The sequence below is a fragment of the Nannobrachium achirus genome (assembly GCF_963921795.1).
Source record: "Nannobrachium achirus genome assembly, chromosome: 12".
NCBI classification, from domain to species: Eukaryota; Metazoa; Chordata; class Actinopteri; order Myctophiformes; family Myctophidae; genus Nannobrachium; species Nannobrachium achirus.
The window spans coordinates 41731274-41757440 of NC_137832.1; the positions used below are offsets into that span (position 1 = coordinate 41731274).

At 39.6% G+C, this 26167-nt stretch overlaps 3 protein-coding genes across 4 annotated transcripts; 1 reads left to right on the forward strand and 2 right to left on the reverse strand.

Moving 5' to 3' along the window:
• Positions 1 to 947: 947 nt before the first annotated feature.
• On the reverse strand, positions 948 to 7873 carry LOC308296061 (gamma-glutamyl hydrolase; the record flags this gene model as incomplete). Its single annotated transcript, XM_080739178.1, has 9 exons — positions 7821 to 7873; positions 7509 to 7623; positions 7253 to 7303; positions 6615 to 6699; positions 3996 to 4134; positions 3265 to 3371; positions 1954 to 2047; positions 1726 to 1863; positions 948 to 1066 (listed from the first exon to the last, which is right to left on the reverse strand). The coding sequence occupies exons 1-9, from the start codon at positions 7867 to 7869 to the stop codon at positions 948 to 950; spliced, it is 897 nt and encodes a 298-aa protein (XP_080595304.1). The 5' UTR covers positions 7870 to 7873.
• Positions 7874 to 10149: 2276 nt separating this feature from the next.
• On the reverse strand, positions 10150 to 15973 carry nmrk1 (nicotinamide riboside kinase 1). 2 transcript variants are annotated; one of them, XM_080738311.1, is made up of 9 exons: positions 15936 to 15973; positions 14523 to 14575; positions 13750 to 13840; positions 13131 to 13179; positions 12594 to 12762; positions 12333 to 12404; positions 11982 to 12088; positions 10968 to 11072; positions 10150 to 10647 (listed from the first exon to the last, which is right to left on the reverse strand). In XM_080738311.1, the coding sequence occupies exons 2-8, from the start codon at positions 14549 to 14551 to the stop codon at positions 10984 to 10986; spliced, it is 606 nt and encodes a 201-aa protein (XP_080594437.1). In that variant the 5' UTR covers positions 14552 to 14575; positions 15936 to 15973; the 3' UTR covers positions 10150 to 10647; positions 10968 to 10983. The 2 variants fall into 2 exon arrangements, with proteins under 2 accessions (XP_080594437.1, XP_080594436.1); XM_080738310.1 differs by having other exon boundaries at positions 10150 to 10686.
• ostf1 (osteoclast stimulating factor 1) lies at positions 15106 to 26158 on the forward strand. Its single transcript, XM_080738307.1, has 10 exons — positions 15106 to 15235; positions 19642 to 19688; positions 19871 to 19921; positions 20251 to 20314; positions 21061 to 21114; positions 21417 to 21524; positions 22145 to 22194; positions 24056 to 24134; positions 24272 to 24370; positions 24942 to 26158. The coding sequence occupies exons 1-10, from the start codon at positions 15202 to 15204 to the stop codon at positions 24998 to 25000; spliced, it is 645 nt and encodes a 214-aa protein (XP_080594433.1). The 5' UTR covers positions 15106 to 15201; the 3' UTR covers positions 25001 to 26158.
• The last annotated feature ends 9 nt before the right edge of the window (positions 26159 to 26167 follow it).

Here is a 26167-nt window from a genome sequence, read left to right on the forward strand (position 1 = left end):
ACAAGCCGATGGCTGGCGCCAGAAGAGATGGGTAGCCTATTCGGACCGTTTCCCAAGCAAGGGCTATAATAATCTATATACGATGACGTTCGCTCCAATTCTAACGGTGAAGAAGAAGCTCAATAGCCTTTTGTAGGCCTTAATATAAGAATAAAATCTTAATCGAAAGTTAAAAGGTAAACGTCAAAGAAGAATGGGCTCTCAGGCTCTCTTACGTCTATTGCAGGCACATCGTCTAAATGATAAAAGGGAATTATGAACTGCCGTGCTGCGCACAGATGACTATTATTATTAGACGGCAAGAACACTGACCTAGCATCTGTGTTGAAAACTGGAACACTGCCTCGATTTTCCTGCTCACGCCCCCTATTGACACCCGATGAGACCAATCCTTAGCTCTTGTTCACTTATGTTGGATGGATGGACTCGACTGGTTCCCAAACAGTGGGTCGGGACCCATTTATGGGTTCCTTAATTTTTGGTTTCCTATATTTTGTTTTTAATTATATTATTTCAAAACATTTTCAAAAAACATAACCCAAAATGCTGAGATTTCCAAAAATGCAATGATTTTTCTAAGTAATTTCATTAATGAATAAAATAAAAATCTAAGAAATTGCATGGTTTTTGGTCCCGGGCAAATGTTTAATTTATCATTGTGACTGTAATATAATCACAAATAATCATTAATATTTGTTCACCTCAAGAGGATCACTGTCAGTAGGAGTTTTCTTTAATCGTGTAATTTAATCAAGTTTTGCACAAGGTACAAAGCTATTCTAAACAGTCATTAATAGCTACCAATAATTAACAGGACTCAATGAAACTCAATGAATCAATGATAAAAAAAAATTGTATTCAAGATATGGTTTAACTTCTATGTCTGTTATGATTAAAACAAGCAGATTGGTTATAAGTAGAGCACAAGAAAACAAAACTTTAAGATCTCAGAAAAAATATGTTTGTTCATATCCTGTGAAGTTTCCAGTGAAGACAGGAATGTAGTTGTAGATCAGTGAAGCTGCCTCTTCCTCAGGCGTATCAAAACAATGCAAACTCTTCCTACCTAAAGAGAGCAAACATGGGAGTAGTGTAAGTAAAAGAGAATGTAGTGATAACTTTTCTTCTTTTTCTCTCCCCAATTTAGTCGTTATTGCAAATGATTCCTCCCCACACACATTTCTGTTATCACTGCTGTTGTATCCTACTGACTACCAGTGAGGAGCCCTCACCGGGGGCTCCTCACTAAAATAGCTGATCTACAAAAATAGCCGATCTACAAGCTCACAACGCCTCGCAGTGCGAGTCGTTGTGAGCTTGTAGATCGGCTATTTTCAGCAAAGAGGTTTGGTGTAAAGGGGAAAAATAGAGCACACTAAGTACAGAGTGAAAGGTCAAGTTTATGAAGTACTGGTGGTTACATATATGATTCATCTCTCACTCAGCCAAGGGGTCCTTGGCCTGAAACCTTTTAAGACCCCTGACATAGAGGCTTCGTTCTACAACTCCCGCTCAACACTCGATTATCATCCTAAAGCCCGGCTTCGCTCGCCTGAACACAGGCCAATTGTAGACGCTCGACAAAGCCGGATGCACCCCAGTGGATTTGAATCCATGACCTCCGTGGTGGTGGACAGTTACTTAACCACTGCGCCACCCCAGAGACCATGATATCATTTTAAAAACACTATACTTGGACAATTTGGCCTACAATTCTGACCTTACCTTCGTTAACAAAAAACTCAGCAAGCAGAGAGGCTACACGGACAGCGTTTCTGGAGTGAGGATAGTGACTTCTGGGATTCCACTGGAAACGGTTCACCTCTGGGTGCCATTGTACACCATAGAATGGATATCTCTTACCTGGAAGAGGAAAGCACACAGTAAAATAATCCATTCGGTTATATATATATATATGCTTGTGAAAATACAGTGAGAAAACATCTTGGTGACCTTCCATAGTTGAGACAAAATTGGCTCCATTCTCAGCAATGTTCGTGGACAGGATGGAGAAGAAATGTCGCAACTTCTCATTGTCTTGGAAATTCTGCAATAAGGAAAAGATACCCAGTATCACTTTAACTGTATATCTTGCACTTGTCTGTTCTGCATTGTGAGGCCTCTTGGAATAACAAATGTTAGTAAAGGCCCTTTCCCACTGGGCGCTATAACAATAAAGAGAACGATAAAAAATATCGTTTTCAATTGAAGTGGATGGCAGCGTCCACACTACAACGATAAAGCCGCCATAATTGATGTGAACGCCGACATATCGTTATTGTTATCTTTATCGTGTCCAGTGGGAATGAACCTTAACACTGTTCATGTGCACGAATTACAACATAATACTTCTGTACTGTACATTCATGTTATGTATTGTATGTGCAACTCAGTGGCCTGACGGAGATGTGAGAGACTAGGAAAGTCTTTTGTACCGGCTTCTCTCAAGCTGTACAACGAGACACACAACGGTCGATTGACAAGGACTACCTTCCTAACGTAGGACAACGGTAGCCTTTTTTTCTTTACTGGAACTTTATCTGCACTGACTTTGACCTCTAAGGACCTTCCAGGGAGGGTGTTTTTTTGTGCGTCTTGCTGCATCACCCTTTCTTGTTTATTTTTATTTTTAATTTATTTTGCTAGTTGTTTTTATCGCACTGACCTTTGGACACTGCACTATTAGGTTGTGTTAGTAGTTTTTTTTTGTATTTCTGCTTGTGTTTGACATGATGTAGAGATACTTGTTGCACTAACTAGCATTGACTGTTATGGTCACTTTGATTTGGGCACTGTATTATTTTGATAGTCGTGCTTTAAGACACTTTATGTATATATATTATTCGTTCCCTTTCCTGTTGTACCTTGCTCTACTGTACTTACTGTACTCTGTTCTTGTTTTTTCTTTTATCTTTTTCATACTTCTCTGTAACTTTGTAAATAACCTTATACTGCTGTGCTGCCTCTGGGCAACACATTTTCCCCCTTGGGATAATAAAGGTATCTATCTATCTGGCCTTGTGGTTAGAGTGTCCACCCTGGGAGGTTGGGGTTCAATCCCCGGCAAAGGCATACCAAAGATTATAAAAATGGTATCCAGTGCTTCCCTGCCTCATGCTAAGTAAACAAGATCCTGACCTACTGCATGGGCCACATGTCTTAACTGTTGGTTCCGAAGGCTACTTAATGCTTAAACTTGATCACAAATAGGAAAAAGACAAACCAGGGGATGTGAAATAGTCACTGGTTGACATAAGAACCTACCTTTTTCGTGACTCCATAGTGGTGAAAATTACCCGTGAGAGGTTCCTGAGACAAGGCCTTCATGACGTCACTGGGGAAATCCTCGAACATTCTACTGGAATGGGCCTCTGGAGGGACAGAGGGAAGGAGGATGCTGGGATTGACGATTCACATATTTACCATACAAATGCAGAAGTTATTTATTAGCAGTAGTGGAAATATTGAACATGAGGCTGAGGGAAAAAACAAGTGGTCCCTGTTCAGTTACCACTTCCCCCTCAAGTTTAAGAATTAGCAACTATACTGACACCATGTGGTATAATTTAGCATATGCAATTTTAGACATTCCAATTCTTTTCTCCAAAGTCCATTCAAAAAGTAAAGATTCAGATGAACATTTGTGGCAAGAAAAATGTATAGTTATATATAAGTTATATGTTTTTAGTTTAAATCTGTTATTTTCGGTAAGCGGTGTGGTCACAAACTGACTCAATGTTCATCAGTATGTTGCAAAGTCAACCTCCTATGGAAATAAATTATAATACACGGACAGATAAAATAATTGTTAGCAGATGGGGGAAAACACACATCATGGATTGTTTTATGAATACTGTGTGAGAAATGAAAAAGTATAAATTGCATAAAATAAAATCACGCAAATATTTTTGATAATAAAATAAATTAATATTAACCACATGAACCCTACCATCCTTATTTTGAGGGCGTAATGTACATGGCCTCGTTGTGCCTACCTGCAGTGAAGTTAAGGGGCATCGCTATGTTCTCAGCTTCGGTTTTTGTCAGCAGATTTTCACCACTCACTAGCGCAGTCAGTAGCTGCAAGCCCAAACATGTTCCCCAAATGGGGAAGAAGTCTCCTGCATCATTGGCCTGAAATACACACATATATATATACCAGTAAGACGCCCTAAGGGTGAGAAGCGCACATGGGTGTGTGCACAAGGGCACGTGCACATGGCTTCAGTTCTTTGGCATGTATACCCTTCTGCTGAGCTGGTCGAGTAATCACTGGGTGCGTTTATATGCACAGATGTATTCCACTTATATTCTGAATGACTGCTCATTCAGAATATAAATGCTCATATAAACGTTTAGGAATGGCCATTCCGGTCTGACCCGAATGAACTTTCATTCTGGTCTGAAGAGGTGGTTTATGCCGTTTCAATCGGGATACATTTGTCATATAAACGCTCCATTCGGAATGAACTGCTGTCTGAACTGTCCCCCCCCCTTCTCCGACCTGAAGTAGGCCTACTTTGCGCATGCCCAAAGTTCTATTCCGAATTAATCCTTTGGTCATGTAAACGACAGTGGAATGAGGGATACTTGTATTCAGGTCCCATGTAAACGTTTGGGTATGAAGCTCTATTCAGAATAAGTTCATTCTGAATGCCATTCTGAATGTGCATATAAACGCACCCAACTGTGATGTCAGCACAGGTCAGCTATATCCATATACAGTATGTGAGTTCAGATGTAACCTCGCGTCGCCAGGCTTTCTCGGGGGAAAGCCTGGTATTCTTTTTAAACAGGACACTTGATCTGGTCTAGGCGGAAACCACAAGCAGAAGATGCGCCGTCGCTTTGTTTTGGTACCCCCCGTTTGTTTCCCCAATCCTTATTAAAATGCTTGAGTAGCCTAGTGTAGTCTTGCCAGACGCTAAAAGATGCATATACCAAACCAATTTTCCAAAAGCAAAACTACGCTGCATCAAGGGGTTTATTAGGTAGGCCCTAAAAGTACTGTATGTCCTTGAGCGCAGGGGAATTATTTTGGGTTAAAACAGTTTCCGGTTTGATAGTTCCGGCCAAAGTCTAGTCCGTCTAGGACTACAACATGACGTAGAGTGGTTTCCGCTCCCGACCTGATCTAACCCTGAAAAGTGAAGGGATCCCAGGCTAGGTCAGATGTAGAGGTATATTGACCAGCTCCATATATGGAGATCTAGGTTATGATCCAGTCGTCTCCATATATAGATATACAGGGTGTGATGAGGTCAGTGTCGTGATCTTCATATATGGAGATCCAGGTCATGATAGTCAGCAGTCTTGTCTTTGCCATATATGGAGCGTCCATATATGGGCATTGTCAAATATGGACATTCCCAGATATGCACTTAATATTGATGACATCGGGACAGGGATCTCCATATATGGGCATAAAAAGAACAAGGACTGAATTAATTTGCAAGTGTGACTCGCATCACGTCAACCACACTGGTTTGACTGACACAATATGTCCATATATGGGCATTCCCAGATATGGGCTTAATATTGATGGGCATAAAAGGGATTCTATTGTATGGGCATTCCCAGATATGGGCTCAATATTGATGGGCATAAAAGGGATTCTATTAGTGTGGTTGGCCTAACATATATATATATAAGCTCCATATATGGAGATTTAAGAGATGATCTAGTCGTCTCCATGTATGGATATACAGGGTTTGATGAGGTCAGTGTTGTGATCTTCATATATGGATATCATTATCTTGATTTGCAAATTAATTCTGTCTTGGCCATATGGAGCGTCCATTTATGGGCATTGCCAAATATGGGCTTAATATTGATGACATCAGGGATCTCCATATATGATTGCCAGAACAGGCTGTCTTGGTCATTGAGTCAACATTGTGATGTCACACAACAGGTCAGCTATAGACATTGAGGCGTTACTGAACCACTCACGGACGGACAGGATCTGACGGGTTTTATAGTAAAAACTGCGACCTGTGGTCGCAATAAATATTCAACAGCAGCAAAAAAGACCATTCTTAAGAGCAGGTTGGATGTGGGTATTGTCGATCAGAGTATGGTCTAGCTGTGATTTGTGTTCTAGAGAAAAGAAAAGCTGAGAAACTAGTCAAACTTCTTTTGATATCCATTATACCGTACCATCAATCCCCTGACCCTTTGTCCTCTGAATGATCTCTTATTTACCTTGTTGAATTGGTGAATTTATAGTTTAGCATGCTCTTTTGTATGTTTTACGATTTTCTGTTGCACTTTTGTGGATGTTTGTTTGTTTGTTTTGGATCGATTGTAGTTCTGGTTGATGTCTGCTACTTTACTAAAAGTACTGGTGTGGGATGACAAAGATCCTTTTGCACACTTACACCATTTATTTTCTTTACTTTTCCTTATTATACCCCCCTTCTTATTTTTTTTATTCCCCTTTCTTTTCCACATTTATGTAATATGTACACCTTTACAGTATGTATTCAAATCAATCAAAATGTGTTCATAAAAAGGTATTCTGTAGATAGACACTAACAGAGGCAGAAAGTCAGGCAGTCAAACATGCAGAAAAGACAGACTGCACCACTACTGGTACTAGAGATTTTATTTACCTTCAGGGCCATCTTGTAGAAGACCCCAGCCACCCTGGCAAAGGCTGATGTCTCTATGTCCGATGCTCCACCAACCAGAAGCAGGCTAGACACAGATCATATATTTAAGACACCTCATATGTCTGTTACTTTTCAGGATTCAAATGAAAAAACATGAAAAGAAGTTCGAAACGCGTTGCCTCGCACTTCGAGCTTGTACATCTGATACTTTTCATGCTTTTGTGTGACACTGGTATGGTCAAGTCAGGCATTAATGTACATAACACAGCAAGTTAGAATATAGAGATAAGAGTTTGTATATATATACACCGGTATTAAAAATATATATAATATTTTTAAAATAGCCCATACTGTGTGTACTGTATAGATTTTAATGTATTGTTTTCTCTATCTGCACCATCTGTACTTTATGTGTTAACGTTATCTTTTTAGTGGAACACAAAAGAGAACTAGAAATATGCAAAATGTTGGAAGAGAACAATAGTGTTTCCCTATAGGCAACCACACTAAAAAGCAGACTATATACTGTAGGCTATATAGTAGCCTACAATAAATTAAAAGTGTAGATTTAGTTGGCATGCCAGTGCCACAGAGTAAGCTATTATAGATAGCTGATGCTATAAGAAGGGGTTCCTCACCCATTAATTGAGTTGAAGATCTTTTCATACTCAGCAGTGCTATGAGTCAGTCTGTGAGGGAAATAACACAGAGGAATGATGATGGAATGAAGGTAGGCAATAGGGTAATATGACTCGACTATTACAATCTGTAATTACAGTGACCTGTTGTTCCAAACCAGCAGCTCACATGAATGCAGTAGAAACGCAAGTCAAACTTGTAGTAGCCTTGTTTTGTGGCTATTATAGTGCTAATACAAATTCAAGACAGGCTTACTTGATTGGCATAACTCTGCTTCCCCCTGATTCAATGTATTTGACATAGGAGGCAGCTATATAGGTGCTCCCAAATGGTTTCATCACGTCATCTACCACAATCTGAGTCAAAATACCTGTGATGCAAGCAGAATGGGTTGAGAGAACACATGCGTTGAACAAAAGGACCAAATACATTAAAGTAGGCTTCTATGGTATATAACAAACCCACAATTGAGTAAAGTGTGTAAAGTAAAGTGTAAACTAATCAAAGCAAAGTGAGCCTGTTTACCTTAATACATCCACAAAATCTTTCACAAAATGTGCAACTTACCAATGATAGGTCTGTTGTTAACAGATGTCTGTTGCCTGTTGCGATTCATTGGCACTGCCATACTAACATAAAATAAACAAAATGACACAAATACAGCCCTGTCCATAGCTACTTTTTATAGCTACTATTTATGAGCTACTATTTATGAGACCCGCTCGCAGCTAAAGGCATGTAGGAAGTGTTTTAAAAAGGAAGCTGTGGGAGTGTGAAATGTTTAAAGGGAAGTTAGAAAAGAACATGTGGTGGCAAGCCTGTACTGTCCAACTTAGTCAATGGTAAGCCATTTAGCAAATGTTAAATATTCCAGTGATCTCCTGCACTTTTGGTAAACGCATGACGCTTTGAGAAACTGCCTGTCTGTCACCATGTGTTTTTCAAAAGTAGCATAAAGGTCGCAGATGTTGTGTAAATGTGATACTGTTGGGTAGGTACAGAATGCAGGGAGGGACACATTCCTGCAGTTCTGTTCAGCAATGCAAAAAACACAGTATTAAATTAAAGTGAAATAGGGCTATAGCTCATTGTATTAGCCTAGTAGTATTACAAGTTGTAACAATTGTATACACTGTATCATATCATTAAATTGTATTACTAAATACAGATAAAGATTCAAAATGTTGAGATGTCCTTAAATTATAGCGTATAAAGGGTGAACCTTACTGCCAAAATGTATTATCATAGTATTATGTGTATGCATGGTGTTCTGTTTATAAATCATGACATTAAGAGAAAACAACAAATAATGCCTCCTGAACAGGCAGTATCATACCAACAATGCATTGTGCAAACAGCCAGAAGCGACCTGACCTAATTTCAGGAATAACTTTAAATTGTTGTGTTCAGGCATCATTTTAGAGATGGTTAAGTTTAGCTAAGGTCAAGTGGCTAGTCAATGCCATATCGCCACCTCCCCACTGCCTCACAAATTAAACCCACTTCAGTTCAACTGCAGACAAAACAAGTCAACAGACCTGTTATTAGCAGAACTGAGGAAGTTGAGGAACACATGGGATAATAGCGTTAATTGACTACAGTTTGGCATCATGTTCAGAGATCTAGAACTCTATTAACACCCTGTGCAGCTGGATCCTGGACTTCATGATAGACAGACCCCATGTGGTGCAGATTGGAACAAGCACTTCCTTTGCATAAGCACCACCAACATAAAGTTTGCTGATAGCACCTCTGTTGAGTGTTGACATTGACCAAATCACAGTCAAAGATGAGATGGCCTACCCTGAGGAAGTGAGAGCTTGACATCATGGGGTCCGAATGAGCAACTTCAGGTTCCTCTAGGTTCATGTCAGTGAGGGAATGCGTTGGTCGCACCACAAAGGAACAGTGGTTAAGGTGGCAGAAGTCTACAACTTCTGCAGCTGCACCATTGAGATGTATAGACGGGTTTCTGGTCCACGTCACACTGATGGGTCGGTACCAAAATTAGCCAATAAATAGAAACCATGTAGCACTCCCCAAAACAACAGGTTTGGGGATTGGACGGAATTGATTACATGATACAGTCAGCTGTGCATTTAGTCTCAATGTTTGTAAACAAGAAACCCGTCTATGCATTCGATGTATTCGTGTTAATGTATTGATGTACAGTATTACCTTGTATTGATGTATTTTATTGTAAGTCGCTCTGGATTAAGAACCTCTGCCAAATGCCTACATTGTAAATTGTAGGGGTTTCTCAAATTAGATCCGATCTGATATATTAATTTGGATATTTCCAGATAATGAATTAAGTCGGTAATCGATATGCATCACTAATCAAGAGTATTCTCGACTTGCTGCATCACTTCCTACTAGTGCCTAGTAGGAAGATGCTCCACCCATGACAGCAAGGCCCTACAGAGGACAATTAAAAGACTAGAATGACAGCCATGCAGGACCTCTACAGAGGAGTAGAAAGAAAGCCCAGGGACCCCCATCAATGCACTGTTCACTATGTTACTGGAATACAATGATTTGATTTTACCCCACTCACTCACTCCCTTTGTTGTCTATTTTGGGCATGAATTGATTTATAAATATAGGCGAGTATTCCAAACACATCGGCGACACTGTCGGCGACATGTAAAAGCTGTTGGCGAGAGAATACCAAGTCTGGCAGGCGAGAATTCCACCGAAATTGGTGAGCTTTCCCGGGCGACTCTTCCGCATTTCCCGGCGACCTTCATTCCGGCGACTCTACCGGTTACCTGTTACTGTCTGGCAAATAGTAACAGAACTCTTAACTGATAAATTGTGACTCCCAGATCCCCATACAATCACATGACACAAGAAAACTTAACAAAACAAGAATTTATAATCAATCAGCCATTCATGTTACATAAATCATATAAAAAATGCTGAACATCACAGTGTAGCAATATAACACAAATACATCAGACAACTATTGGTCAAAATATTACACATTGTTTAATCTCTTCTTAAAACACTTACTGTAATTGAAAGGCCTTTCCATAATTAAAATGTTGAGCTGAGTTTAATTCTCAATGTTCACACTGCAGATTTTACACGTTATTTTATTCTGTATTAGTTCTTCATTTTTAAAACTTAGTTTTGATGAGTGCTCTATAACTAGAGCATATTGTTAGTAATAATAACAAATAGCAGCAAAGTAATGAATGTGGAAATACTGTACTTGGTGAGTTGTACCTGGTAAAGAAAGTTCAAATTAATAACACTGACATTAATAATAAGAATTGTAATGTAAACAACAGCACATAGCTCAGTGGATGGAACAAACAAACATCTCTTCTGTTCCCAGAAGCCCATTCCAGAAGACCTTTATGGCATCTACTTCATCAGTAGTATCCTTCTTTAAAATGACAACAAATTCAACCAAACCCTTAGTCCTCTGTAAATAGAACACAACAAAATATACAGTAAATGAAGAGGTATTGCAAATGAAATGCAAAGAAAATATCAAAAGCCTGTCATCAAAAATCTGGTATCTGGATATGACCAAAAAAAGAGAGAAAGAAAAGATACACCACAAAGCTTGTTGATATCTCTTACAGTGTTGTACAAAGGTAGTTACTCAACTTGTATGTCACGAGATTGTTGAGCCATTAGATAATAAAGGAACTAGTAAGTAAGATGACACAGCCAAACTGATATCCTTAAACTATGACCCACCTCTGCAACCTGCAAACTAAGCCATCATCCTTTTTATTTCCGTAGTAACATCTTCGTACACAGAGGCCATCAACTCCTTCTTTGATTTTAGTCCATCTAGTAAAACTACAAAAGAGAGATAAATATTGTCTGTTTTTTATATTCATCGTTGCCTTTACAACCAACAGCAGTTTAAAATCTTAATATCTGTCATTCATAATAACCTTCCTTACCACAATCAATCACATTAATACAAATTATTGTGAAGTGAGCGGTGCCTTTTATGAGTTAATTTCATTAAGTGTCCCGCAAAGCTTGGCCAATGAGCCCTGTGCGGGACTCACCTCACCACTACTCACCAGTTAAGAGTGGGGTGGCTCAGACTAGTAGATGACAGAGTACAGCAACTTGCAATGGGCCTGGTGTACAAGATACACTACACCACTAAGATACCCATGTACCTGGCAAAATACTTTATAAACGTTAAGGACGTACACAATTACAACACCAGAGGCAGCGCCAAAGTCAACTCAAAGAAAGGGTCAAACTCGTTCCTCTGCTATACAACCAAAATGTGGAACGCCCTACCGAAGGCCTTAAAGGAGTGTGGTTCCCTAGCATCCTTTAAAATCGCCCTGAAAAACCACTTACAGGCGGCAGCCATTCGCAACTGGCAATAACAAACCTAGCCCAGCCTCCCCTGACCCTTCTTTGTATTTACCTACTGTATATATTTTTTGCAGTTTATTTTATTTTTATTTACTTTTTTTTTACTATATCTACTGCATAGTACTGTGTTCTATCCGTCTGTCATTCAATGTTATATGAGATACTTCAATGGTTTCCTATGGAAATAAGCGTAGTCTTTTCTAGGATCTCCTTTTAGTTGACCTTGTACCAGTGAACTGTACCGTCATGAAACTGTACCTTTTTCAATGCAAACTTCTAATAAAGTCTTTTAGCACCGCTCAAGAATATAATTGTCATCATCACATTCATCCGAGATGGGTATCAGCCACAGATATCTCTACTCACCGACACCAGACACCATCTCCTCCATCTCCTGCCGGTTCTTCAGGTACATTGGCCACACGTGTCCGTCAAAGTAGCCTGGGGGATCTGGGGGTGTGTAGACCCTTGAACTGACAAACAGAGAAGGGGGCTGAGCAAACACGTTGACATTAAGACGTTGCTTTCCTTGTCATTATCATAAAGAAAACCCTGAAAAATGACGTTGCATTATGTGAAACATTTCTATATATCCTAATATAAATATTAGTTCTCCTTTCTTAAATCTTTGTTGAGTATTCTATTAAAGTAAAAGGTAATTCTAGTCTGAACATTATGCAAGAAGAAATAAAACATTGAGGGTTGCACTATGCCCACCTTCTTCTCTCCTTGCAGACATCGTAAGGGATTTCCATGAAATATCTTTTGTCCATTACTTCATTCAAAGGCCTGCCAATCAAAATGTAAAATAATTGCAATATTAATAATATAATCTAAGAAAAGAAAAGAAAAGAAAAATCCTCAGATGTTATAAATGGAATTATATGGTGATATACTACAGTAGATCAGAAAATGCTACAGCTTGTTCATAAAGACCTGTATGATCTGCATGTTCAGACTAAACACACCTTGATTTACCTGAAGTTAAAAATAAGGAAGCCCTCCACTATGAGCAGGAACACCTTCTCTTCCACTGATGTTGCTGTGTCCTTTGCTGTCAGACCTCGCTGTTCCAGGAACGATGCAGGGTCTCTTAACCATGACTTGACCTCACTCATCATCTTGTCCATGTGGAGGGCATCAAGCACTGATCAGATTACCATTCAAATATACAGTACATTAAATGTTAGGTGATTGTGACGTGGGATTTCTCCAATTTGGTGCAGTAAAATGTTACCATAGGTTTAACCAGTGATAGATTATGAACTTCTCAAATGGTTTGAAAAGAAAAAGTGACCAACTGAGGGTTTTGTTTGGTGAAAAGGTGGGTTGATATTAATATGTTTAAATTATAACACCACCATTACACTATTAATGTTTTAAAAATGAATTCTTAAATAATAATAGAATTGGGAAGTCATTATAAATTATGATTTAATAGGCTTGTGATAACTGGTATTGCATATTGTAATATACTGACTGAATGACATGTATAGGCAGATGAAGCAGCCCTACTGTCATATTGCTTGAAGCCATTGATGTCCACAGGAACCACAGAATCATCCTAAAGATGAGAGAAGAATCCACAATGGTCATGAGCTCACTTTCTCATCATTATGCCTATAGTGACTAGATAATATTGTTCCTGAAGAAACAATGTGGGCTCGCTTCAAGCCAATAATATAGTATGAGGTGTGGGAGGTGGGGTGGCGGTAGAGTATAGGGTGTGTGTGTGTGTGTGTGTGTGTGTGTGTGTGTGTGTGTGTGTGTGTGGGGCAGCCATAAATATTTTGAAAACAGAAGTTTCTAGGTGAAAGTATGAAGGAATAGGAAGGGTCTAAAGTTGTATCAATTAGGTTTTAAAAGTTAAATATCTAAAAAGAAAAATACAAAACATTTCAAAAAATCTTGTACACATGCACAATTCCACAGTAAGCTGAACATGTTAAAGTTTGAATGTTGTTTCTAGGTGTAAGTATGTAGGAGTAGATAGGTGCCAAGGTTTTGAGGAAAATAGGGTCTATAAATAGTGAGAACAACTATAGTGTAGTTGAGCTAGATACAGTAGCAGTTCCAACCCCATCTACACATGTAGTAAAGTATTTGTGGTTTGTGGTGGTTGTAGGTCTGCTACCTTGAAGAATGCATCCTGTGCAATGATGAAGCTGTTGGGTATTTGTTGGTGTAGACCTCTTGAAAGGGTTGACTTTCCTCCATTAGTCATCCTAGAGACAGACCACACATGATAGTCAACTTCATTATTTGCTAGCTTTTTTATGGTTTACCTCTTTGCTGACAAGAGTATGCTTAAGGCCTCTCCATACTTCGACCGAAATGTTCGGTGAGTTGTGTTTTCCGACGTGCAAATTTCGGAACTCTAGTTCGGTCCAATGCTTTTCAGAAGTCCCGAGGGATATAATTTTATGGTAGAAAAGGACCTTTTGACCGAAAACGGCGGTTTCGGTCGAAGTATAGACAGGCCTTTAGGCTACCTGCAAACTTCACTTACCAGGTATATGAGATTATAGCCTACTACTACACTACACACATGTGGATAGAACAGCAGAGTGGAATGCTGATTGATTGAAAAAGTTATTAGAAGTTTGCATAGGAAAAGAAAAGCACAGCACAGGACAGTACAGTTCAGATACAAGGTCTACTAATGGGATTTAAACCCAAGAAAGCACAAGGCTTGTTTACAATGGTGAATGTGTTTTATTTGCCAGTCATTTAATGTTGTATGAGTTGTAAAAAGGGACCCCAATTTAAACAAGCCCAAAAGCTTTCTTGTGGTGTTTATCCTTTTAGTTGGCCTTAATTGTATCAGTGAACTCAACTGTACTGTCCTGGCTGTACCTTTTCCTATGCAAACTTCTCAAGTATTCAATCATTCAAAAGCTTGCTTACCCGCCAATGCCAACAACTAGGGTCTTCATGGATCAGCTTGAAGTGGCTTCTGTCTGTGTTATCGATGCAAGAGATAGATAGCAAGATGACAGAGTGAATGTCGTTCATAAAGCAGGTACAAAATGTAATGTAACAACACCTATCAGACAGTTTACTAACCTCACGTCACGTCACCAGCTTACTACAGAGGAAAGTTTACTTCCCTCTCTTTTCCGCTATCAGTTACTCGTGATTCGCTAACCTAATCAAAACTGACGTCCGGCCCCTCCCCCATGTGGTAAACATGGTGGTAAATGATAACTTTGAACACTCGAGAGACTAGTTGGTGGTCTGAGTTACACATCTCCATTCAGAAACATTCTACAAGTGTGAACCATCTCACACACACCCCGCACACACACTTGAGTAGAATAATAAGCTAGAAAAGTAGAATAAATACAATAGAAATAGAGTAGAGTAGACTCACTTGACATTGTAAAGTATTGGTATTCAAAAGTAAATGTTTACAGTTTTGTACGTTTACCAAGAGGAGACAGTTGTGACAGTTTTCCCTTGCGCATGCGTACTACAACTTTCCGCGTAGCCCGAGGACAGTGAGTATAGTGACTTCCTCATTGGGAGAGCCTTCTTGGCCGAGAGACGTTTCTTTGTAGAATAAGTGCAATTTGTGACTCGCATCATGTCCAAACCCCCTCCGAAGCCGGCTAAGCCAGGTAAGGAATAGAATCACGGTAAATTGTGTTTGATTTTCTGTTTAAAATCGTCCCTGCCGAGTGAGTGTAGCCAGTCAGTGCGAACGCAACAACACACCTTGGCATCCAATACTGTCGCTGATGTATTGCGAGGGTGGCGGACGCACCCCGGCGGTCGGTGGGAACTTTTGACATATATTTAATTTCAGTCTAGATACTCGATACTACTCTGTACGAGAGTTTGATCATTCTATCTGGTTGTTCACGATGCAGTTCATAAATGCTGAAATGCATTTCGTTTTTTATTATAGCAAGAAGCCAGAACAACAGTTTAAGCCAAGTCAAAGGCCTCCTCGCCGACTTCCCCCTTGCCTTAAACATCATCCATGCAGAGAAACTGCAGGTCGATGGAGAGAGGGACAGTGGCTAAAAGTGCTGATTAATCAATATGGTTTGCAGTGGCATCATTCGTGCTTCCTTCCTGGAAGCTGATTCTGCAGTCTGTGTATCCCCCTTTTGGATATGAACTGTACAGTATATTAGAAAGTAAATATAATGAGCAGCATATTGCCTCCGCATGTTCTTATCCACTATATTTTGAATACTGGCAAATGATGAAGTTAACTGACAATCTCAGTTTTGCATTTTCTTTGCATACTTTTATTCTGGCTTTCGTCGGTATTTAAGAATGAATAATTGTAAAAACCCTCTTGCCTCTTACCTGGTGATGTTAAGTTATCAGGTGTGCATGTTCATTTCCCTAGTGTATGCACCGTCTTCTTGTTGACAGATGCCTGATGCAGGGTGGAGTGAGAGAAGGGGGAGCTTGTGGTCTAAACTAACCATGAGTGATATTGATTTACCCTTGTAGAGTATAGGCTATTACATTGTCTTCTCTGTTGTCTGGTGCTCTCCTACACAATACACATGCTGCAAATTAAACCAGTTAAAGGGCAACACTCAAAAGAACTTATTTTTCAGAGATGCTGCAATCTAGATTTTTCAGTTTCGATCTGATTACCAATATGACAGAATCAATACCGATTCCGACATAGATACCGATCCAATCAGATATAGCACATATTATGATATATAAATAATAATAAAACAAAAATAAATGCACATATTTGTGATCTGATGATGATCAGTCATATTCGCTGCGATCCGATCTACATTTTTTGGTAGGCATCCCTAACTTTTAGCCTCAATAACGTCTCTTGCTTGCTTATTGAGATATTTCAGAGAGGAGTTCAGGCAACTGGAGGAGAGTGCAAAGGAAAAGCAAAAATGTAACAAGAGTAGACACGATACGTTCCTTTTAATACAGTTTTATCACCCCAAATTATGCAAAATATGGTCACCCTAATAATACAGTAACCACTCTTTTAATGACTGGTCTCTGGAAAATGGAAAATCTGTGATTTGAGGCTCATGCATATACAAATCTATGCTGCCTGGAACAGGTCTCCGAACAAGAAGCCACTCTGTGGCTCTAAACACATGGTATGAATTCTGGGTAAGATGGAGCCTAAACCAAGTCTTTATTGGTCCAAGGCTGCTGAATTAGAGCGGGAGGCCTTAATAATAATAATAATAATAAAACTTTATTTGTATAGCACCTTTCATGACATGAAATGCAGCTCAAAGTGCTTTACAGAGCATAAAATGAAGCACACGTGCTTAGCAGAGAAAAAGTACAATAGAAATAAAAAATACATAAAAAAGAGATAAGTAAAATGATTACAATAAAGCAAGAAAAAATAAAAGCATAGAGCATTGAAGAACAATTTCAGAGCCGTGCGGACGTCAATAGCAGCATAGGGATTAAAAAATTTAGCTAAAAGCAAGAGTAAAGAAATAGGTCTTGAGCTGTGCTTTAAAGCTATCCACCGAGGCTGCCTGTCTTAGGTGTAGTGGTAGTTTATTCCAAGCTGTCGGTCCATAGAAGCAGAAAGCTGCTTCACCATATTTTTTATATGTCATTGTTGGCACCTCAAGTAGGTCTGCACTAGAGGACCTGAGTGGGCGGGTTAGTGATCTTGTGGACTTCATGCACAAATTGGGCAGGGGTTGAAGGTCAATCTCTGGCACCAAAAATAGTGCTGTTGGAAAGCGTCCTGAAATATTAATGCATGGGGGAAAAATATGTTACTCAAAGTCAAATCCAGAAGCCATATACTGTGTGCAAAGAAAATACACAACATACACCACAGCCTCTTGGGATTCAGCTTGTCCTCTAGATGGGCAGGAAAAGAAAACGAGCATTTAAAATGCTGGGCTAGTCAGCACAGGCCTCTGTGCGTTTAGAATGACAGGACTAGGCCTGTCGAGTAGACTCGCTGGGGTGGCTGTGTTGAACAGAGCCAGGCCTGTCTAGTGGCTTAGCAGCTATAGAACCCCCCCCCCCCCCCCCCCCCCCTTCATTCTGAAACACTGGGCGAGTGTGTTGGATAGAATCATTTAGTAATGGCTAAGTAAGGCTAATATTGAGGCTTGTTTATCTATAGACAAATGTCTGACATAATGTATCTGCTGATAAAGATTTGAGGTAGATTTCTGATCACTTAACATTAAACTATTCATATTCATATTATTCTTTTCAGCAATAAGCACTAGCCTAGCCTTGTTATTAGCTTACTAATATTGGCTACCGGTATAATAGAAACAGTAAAGCCAAGCTGAAATGTATTGGATATTATAAGAGAAGTATCTTTGTGCTAGTACTAGTGATTGAACAAGATTTAGGCTTGTCTAGCTGTTTAACTGACAAGGAGATGGCACTATGTGTGGCATTATTATGGTAAATTCAGCTGCTTTACCCAATCCATACATACACCCTTACATACAGTACATTACAGTTCAGTCATCTATGTTGTCTGATTTACATCAAAAGAGTCAACTTTTCAGAAAAGACACACACACACACACACACACACTCACTCACTCACTCACTCACACACACACACACACACACACACACACACACACACACACACACACACACACACACACACACACACACACACACACACACACACACACACACACACACACACACACACACACACACACACACACACACACTACTCGCTTGTAAATGTGTTTGGTCTGTAGGAGAAAAACGAATGGATAAAAGAGGGATTCTTCAAGTGCTGCTTCTCGACCACAACCACTCAGGTGGCATTCCATTCAGCAGAGCTTAAACCCAGGCCCTGAAGCCAGCATGTCCCCTCACAGGCCCTGATGGCAGCTCTGTCCCAGGGACACTGTGCATAGAGGACAAGCCCTCTTAGCTTGGAGCAAGGCAGTGTCTGAAAGTGCTGTTCATTTTAACTCTAACAGTCAACTTCTGAAGGCTTTTGGTCCCAGTCCTCCCAGACAAACTATTTGCTTTAGGTTGTTGAGGAATAGTGGATGATCAAAAAGGGAACATAGAGAGAGTGTTTTTTCCTGTAGGGCTCGCTGGATTCATCAGTTGTCCTCATTGGAGAGCACTGACCTGATATTAGACCTATGTTGAAATACGTTTACTTTTACTACTCCATGTGGTCGTGAAATGGCAACACTTATGGTTTCCAACTTGGAACATATGGGACATGGAACGATATAAAACTTGTCATGATTATCCTGGTTTAGATCAAACTTAAAACTCTTAAAATGGCACTGAAACTTACTGTAACCCGTAAAATAAAATAAAAACACCTGGCTATGTTCTGTCATAGAGGACAGGTAGAAGAATGTGCCCAAATGCACTTAACACTATTTTAGAGGAGTAGTTCATCCCCAAAATGGCTTTTTTTCTATTCTTTAGTGATACCATGGAGACTTGAGTTCAATAATATTTTTTTGTATTTGTCGCATTCCTAAGACAAAAAATAGATTATAGTAAATTTACCCCCATTGATTCTGGATGGGGACCCAAATCAATGGGGGTACATTTAGGGTCAAGGGTCAAGTAAATTTACCCCCATTGATTCTCACACAAATGCATTTGGGTCCCCATCCAGGACCTTGTATTTGGGTCCCCATCCAAGCCCATGCATTTGGGTCTTTTTATTTTTAAAAGATTTGTTTTTGGGCTTTTGTGCCTTTGTTGATAGGACAGTAGACTGACAGGAAATTGGGGGAGAGACGGGGAATGACATGCGACAAAGGTCGTCCAGATCGGGAATCGAACCGGCGACACCACGAGGCATCCATGCCTATGTGGCAATGCCTAAGTGGTATGCGCCCGGACCAGTAGGTCAGCGGGCGCCCCGGGACTGGCTTTTTTCATTTTGGCTTATAATTTTGGCTTATAATGACATACGAAAAATAGGGATAGATTATTAATCGATTATTTTATGAAATGATTGATTATATATTTTTTAACTATTATTGATTAAATCGATTATATGATTAACCGCTGCACCCCTACCCCATTCTAGGTCAGGTCAAGGTGTTCCGAGCCATGTTCACTTTTGACCCTAGAACGGTAAGATTTGTTTATCTTTTAGATTTTCTTCAACTGATTGTTTATATTGTTTTTGTTATGAATTAATACAATTGGTGAAATGCAAACTGTAAATATCAAATGTACACACAAATCCTTGCAACAATTGGCTTTCTCCAATTTTCCTTTGTTTGACCAAACCTTTGATTATGTTGATTCCTCAGCCAGACGAGCTGTACTTTGAAGAAGGAGACATCTTGTACATCTCTGACACCGTAAGTCAGACATGCATCAGAGATAATTTAGAGTTACCTGCTGCCCTCAGCCTGCTTTACACTATGGCTATGGCAGTGTCACTGGCCAAAAATAGCACATCTGCAAGCTCACAATGCAGACATGATTCCATTTTTCCATGTCCTGTCTACTTTCATATTTCTTTCTGTTTCTCTGCAGTCCCTGTAAGTCTTCTTCAGTTCTTTCTTTCCTCTGTTTGTGTCCATGCATATTTCACTCTTTACTCTTTACTCCCCACTTAGCTTATCCCCACACAATCTATATAATGTCTAAGAACAAATAGATGTCACTGCCTGTCTATCCTCCGCAGAGTGACAGTAATTGGTGGAAGGGCACATGCAGAGGAAGGACAGGGCTAATCCCTAGTAACTACGGTGAGTAGATAACATATTAAAATCGTTTTGACAAAAGAAAAAATGGCAGATCCACAAGCCTGTTAGATAGCTATTGGTTGTATTACAAAGTATATTCTATAGGTCTTAGCACTAACATGATGATCTTTCGCCCATGTAATGTACCTGATCAAACTGAGATTTTGACATTCTGATTGGCTACTGACAACAGTACGCCCAGGTTCCAACACGGTCTCACCCATGCAGTGGGGATTGCCGCTTGTACTGTACATACATATCCATTAGTTGTGTTTACGGGTCTAATTTACGTACTCACAGCTCACGAACTGCTCCATTTGAGAGAGAGGACATACCCTACCTGAGCTGAGCTCCAGCTAAATTGTGTCCAAAATAAAGTCCAAATGTTTGGTGCAAGTGCTAATTTGTTAAAAGTTGATATAATCGTCTTTAGGTCCTTGTTTAAAATATCTGTGTTTAACTGTTTAGTTGTAATATTTTGTAAAAGACGCGCAGCTGTCTTGCCATCAGCTGAAAGTATACCATGGGAAAAACCAATGGCATAAACAGATTTAGGCCTATGTAAACAATAAGCTCTAGTCTAGCCTATCCTGTACACAGGATGCACAATGTTTACATTAACGTATCACGGCAAAAGGTTCCATTTGTACAAAGTTACAAATTAATAAACGAACACAGAGTATGTAGTGAGGCTTAATGAATCTTGGGTCCTTCACAAACTCTTGTTTTTTCATTGACCTCTCCTACAGTGGCCGAACAGGCAGAGTCCATTGACAACCCAATGCATGAGGCAGCCAAACGAGGTGAGCTGACCTTCTGCATGTTTCCACATCATCACTTTTAGAGGCATCATTTGCATTTTTTATAATCCTGTGTGTGTGTGTGTGTGTGTGTGTGTGTGTGTGTGTGTGTGTGTGTGTGTGTGTGTGTGTGTGTGTGTGTGTGTGTGTGTGTGTGTGTGTGTGTGTGTGTGTGTGTGTGTGTGTGTGTGTGTGTGTGTGTGTGTGTGTGTGTGTGTGTGTGTGTGTGTGTGTGTGTGTGTGTGTGTGTGTGTGTGTGTGTGTGTGTGTGTGTGTGTGTGTGTGTGTGTGTGTGTGTGTTCCAGGCAACCTCAGTTGGCTGAGGGAGTGTTTAGAGAACAAGGTTGGAATCAATGGACTGGATAAGGCTGGAAACACTGCCCTCTACTGGGCCTGCCATGGGGGACATAAAGGTAATGAACCACAGAAGGAGAAGACTCAATTAAATATGCAGATGTGATGGAAAAGTTACTTCTTTGAAGCATTATTGAAGATACTAGTTTTTTTTTAAACCTCTGTATCAGAATATATACCCAGGATGTTCAGAATGAAAGAATTGGTTCAGACCTATTATACTGTAGGATCTAGGATGCAACTCTGAAACCTTTTTAAAGATTTGTTTGGGGCTTTTATGCCTTTATTGATAGGACAGTAGACTGACAGAAAATGGGGAGAGTGATGGGGCGTGACACGCAGCAAAAGTTGTCATGAACGGGACTCAAACCCGCGACCTACTGTCATGCATCAGAGCCTATGTGGTATGCGCCTATAGGCCAGTGGGCGCCCCGAAACTAGGAGTTTTTAATGTCGAAAACAAAATCAACTATCCTGTTGCGTTAGAGCATACATATTTGAATAATTTGACTGAATTACTAATTGAATAAAGCTGTTATTGACAGGTGGCAAATTGACTGTAGATGAGGTGAAACTGTAACTTGTAACTTTATGACTGTAATTCATCACCATTCCTACATCATATTTATGCCAACAATATGCCATTAAGTAAATCATTTCTTGTTTGTTTCTGTGACAGATGTGGTGGAGCTGTTACTGGGCCAGGCCAATGTGGAGCTCAACCAACAGGTTAGAAGCAGTTAAGACAATCATTCATTTAACATAATGTGTAAGGACCAGATGGCGGTTCCCTCACTGCAGGTTAACAGGGCAGCATCCACTATGTCAGTGTTTCCAAAATGGTGTGCCTTGGAATTTTGTACCAACCACACATTATTATTATTGCAATATACATGTAACTATACAAAAAGTAATTAATTATCTTTTTAATTTACTATATCAGTATTCAGTACTTAGTACACACCCATTTCACAATACAGAAACAAATGCTGTTTTAACCACTTTCAATCTGGCGTCCCTAATTTGGAAATTATAGGTGAAATTCCTAAATTATTTCCATTTGCCACACACTGCAGCTTTTAGATGGCTATTTTGGCTGTGAATACAAGTATGGCGCTTGCACCTTTGGCTTGCCTGTTGGTATGCATGGGTTACAAAGGGTTGTATATCTTGGGATGGATAATAATGACAAGGCTGACATCTTTATGCAGTGTCCTTGTCTTATTTTTAACAGGGTTCCCACCTTTGATTAAATGTAAAATCTACTGGCTTTTCCATGATTATAATAGTTACATGAGCTAATAAACCTTACATGCTATGACAGATCTCAACTGTAAATTAGCAGGACAAGCATGGCAACATCCCAGGGGTGCAGATAGAAATCCTGGTTCTCCTATTGATAACAACTGACAAAAGAAATCAGGTGCACTGCACAGATACGTCTTTCCTGATTGAGTAGGAGTACCCATATACCAAGTATGAGTATTTTACATTTCTAATATATTATATTTATTTAATATACAGTATATTATGTAGAGACTATGACATCAAGTCAATTATAATTACATTGTCAATTACATTGACTAATAACTTGGGTTATGGAAATAATGTTGCTTAGACATTTATTTGCAAAGTTGCTATGTGATCATCCCTTTCGGATTATTGGAACGATGTGGTTTAGAAAGACGGCTCATTGCAAAGTTGTACAGGGGACAAGCAATGGAATGCTACTCGGTACACCTTTTGAAATACTCAAACATGTACAGATGCATTCAAGAAAAGGAAAAGAAACCTAGATAAATATACAGGGTTGGTTCTTGCCATCGGCACATACTTTACATTTAGTGTTTTTGTCATTGACTCACATGACACCATCTCTGTATTTGTTGTTTTGCAAACAAAGCTCCTGCAATGTACATTTTCCAGGCATGCTTGCTACCACAACTTGAGCCTTTGGTGAATGGCTACTCATGACCATAGTGAAAATATAACTGGAGGAAAATACAATTCAGACTGCATAAGAATAACACAAATAAACAGGGTCCACAAAATTCCCGTGTATTCCATGACTTTTGTAAATTCTGTGACATTCCAATTTTACTGGGGCTCGTCTTTCACTGTAATGATGAGGATGAGGATGATGTTGCAATGTTAACTCATTCGCTGCATTTTAAAGTGCCAGGATGCCACAAGTCTCCATAGACTTCCATGTAATTCATGGTGCACGTATCATGCACGCTCATGCATAGATCATGCACCACGTGTATGCACGCCGTTCACAGCTTTCAAACAAAAAATCCGCTTGGAAATCCGTTCAGGCATTCATGAGATGGCAGCCATTATGTTTTCTTAAATGTAAACAAACATGGCTGTCATATTTGAAAGATGGGGTTGGTATGGGGGTCAAACATGCAATTTCGTGATCATGCCTAGTAGATAATTAATTAGTAAGAAAAGAATGGTGCAAAAACGGCCCGAAACTCGGTCGTGGCGGTGTCAGAGTAGGGGAATAACTCGGGAGACTTGGGAGGGGGTAGCAAATGAGTTAAAAGGGTGTTCTTTGGGAAAACCTTTTTGTTTTGTTTTTCAGAATAAACTTGGAGACACTTCTCTGCATGCTGCTGCCTGGAAGGGCTACTCTGACATAGTAGAGATGTTGCTTAATAAGAGTGAGTATACCTTTTCACAGCTTCATTATACAGTATATCTTTACAAGTACATGCATGTACCACTTTCTGCTTGTGATCTGTGTCTTTCAACAGTATAATAGCTCCCAGGTGTAAAACGTTAAATCTGTGTGTTTCAGATGCAAGGGTAGACATAAAGAACAACGAGAAGAAGCTAGCTCTTGAGATGGCCACCAACGCCCAGTGTGCCTCACTTCTCAAAAGGAAACAGGGAAGCAGTAAGTCACAACCAGCAGCAGGTGGCAGCCTTGCATCCTGCACCAAAGAGATTTGGACACACATACATTGTATACCAGGGGTCTTCAATGTTTTCAGGCCAAGGACCCCTTAGTTGAGAGAGAGATGAAGCAGGGACCCCCACAACCTTTTCATAGATTCCCTATAGTTTCATTGTTTGACAGCACAATCGTCAGTGTATTTTGGATTCATGTCAATTTGTGTTTTCAGATATTTAACCACTTGAACCGTCAATACTTAATAAACTTGACCTTTCACTCTGTACTTAGTCTGCTCTTTTCCCCTCTACACCAAAGCTTGTGAGCTTGTAGATCGGCTATTTTCGGCTAAAGTTCTCAGAATATGGACACAAGGGTTCAAGTGGTTAATATAAAAGGTAGGGTTCAAGTGGTTAATATAAAAGGAGAAAAAAGTTTCTATCACACAAAGATCCCCTGTTGAAGACCCCTGCTGTATACAATAAAAATAAATAAATAAACGAAATAATATAATATAATAATAAACAAAAAATTGCCCTTCCATTCCGTTCATTTGTTAATTTCTGTGTTTCAGACCTCACCCGATCCCACAGCAACGCAGATGAATACCTGGATGATGAGGATTCAGACTGAGCTGGTCATGTTGAAATGTTACCACTGTCATCCATTCAGTCCAGGAAGTCCAGAAGCTCAAGAGTGTGTCGTTTTGCTACAAATCTAGAACGGAATTCTCATCCAGAGTTTGGATTTTGATTTCCATTCTAGTTCTGTAAGTTGTCGTCAGCCCTCTGCCCCATGTCGATGTGAATTTCACAAGCATTTAATTAGTGCCTTTTTCTTTTTATCTTTAATTTGTTATTATACAATTGTCTTCAAAGTCAAGTGCATTTTCACATACAAGGGTTTTTCCCCAGAGCACAAATTGTACATCGTGGGCAGAGGGATGGAAATGTGGGTGTTTGTGGATGTGATTGCAGTGGGAGGAGGAATATCATCTGGAGACATGCATTCCAACTGTATGGTTTATTTTTACCCTATTTACACTGGGTAATTAAAGATGGGGGGAAATGGTTTGATTGTGTATAAATGGGGCACCAAGATGATGCACTCAAGGACTGAAAGGAGATTTTTCCAAAGTAGATTGCATTCCTTCATGGTTTTATTTGGTTTTGGGGCACAAGGTATACAGAATCTTCATTTATTAATGTACATGGGAATCAGACCTCAGGACATCTGTATAGATGAGAGAATTGGGATGGATTATAATCATAGTAATATATTTATTCCCCCCCACCCGTTTGATTTGGGATGTGCCAAGGGAACCGATGGGGACCCGTTTTCCTCTGCATGTAGATATGATGGCAATCAATTAGAGATCATATCTTGTGGGCACCGTTAACAGCATGAGACTAATTTAAGACTCTGTATGTACTGTGTGCTTGCTAATGTCTAAGATAAAATACTTATTTAGAATAGTGCATTATTGATCATGGTTAAAAGTTAAAACAATTTAAATTGGACATTGGGAGATGTGCCCTGTTACTTCTTTTTTGTGGGTTTATTTCCATTCCGGGAGCTTTTTTCTGTTTTTATTTATCAATGATCGCTGCTTTCTAAACCACATGTCACTAAAGCTTGCGTTGTACAGAGTGGTTAAGGATTGAATGGGCCTACTGTAGTTTCAGTATATTTGTGTGAATGTGAGGAATGTTGTTCTGATCCCGAGTTATTTTGTTCTACATTTCTATCCAAGTGCTGTATCTGTTTAAAACTATGCAATAAAACAATTTTCCTAAATGT

Bases quoted from the DNA above. Each gene is read 5' to 3' on its own strand.
- nmrk1 (XM_080738311.1), bottom strand. From the start codon at position 14,551: ATGAAGACCCTAGTTGTTGGCATTGGCGG. The intron at 13,180-13,749 runs GTAGCAGACCTA...TCTCATCTTTAG, and splicing joins CACAGGATGCATTCTTCAAG to GATGATTCTGTGGTTCCTGT. The intron at 12,763-13,130 runs GTAGGGCTGCTT...TAATCTGATCAG, and splicing joins TGGCTTCAAGCAATATGACA to TGCTTGATGCCCTCCACATG.
- ostf1 (XM_080738307.1), top strand. From the start codon at position 15,202: ATGTCCAAACCCCCTCCGAAGCCGGCTAAGCCAG. The intron at 20,315-21,060 runs GTGAGTAGATAA...CCTCTCCTACAG, and splicing joins GCTAATCCCTAGTAACTACG to TGGCCGAACAGGCAGAGTCC. The intron at 21,525-22,144 runs GTAATGAACCAC...TTTCTGTGACAG, and splicing joins CTGCCATGGGGGACATAAAG to ATGTGGTGGAGCTGTTACTG.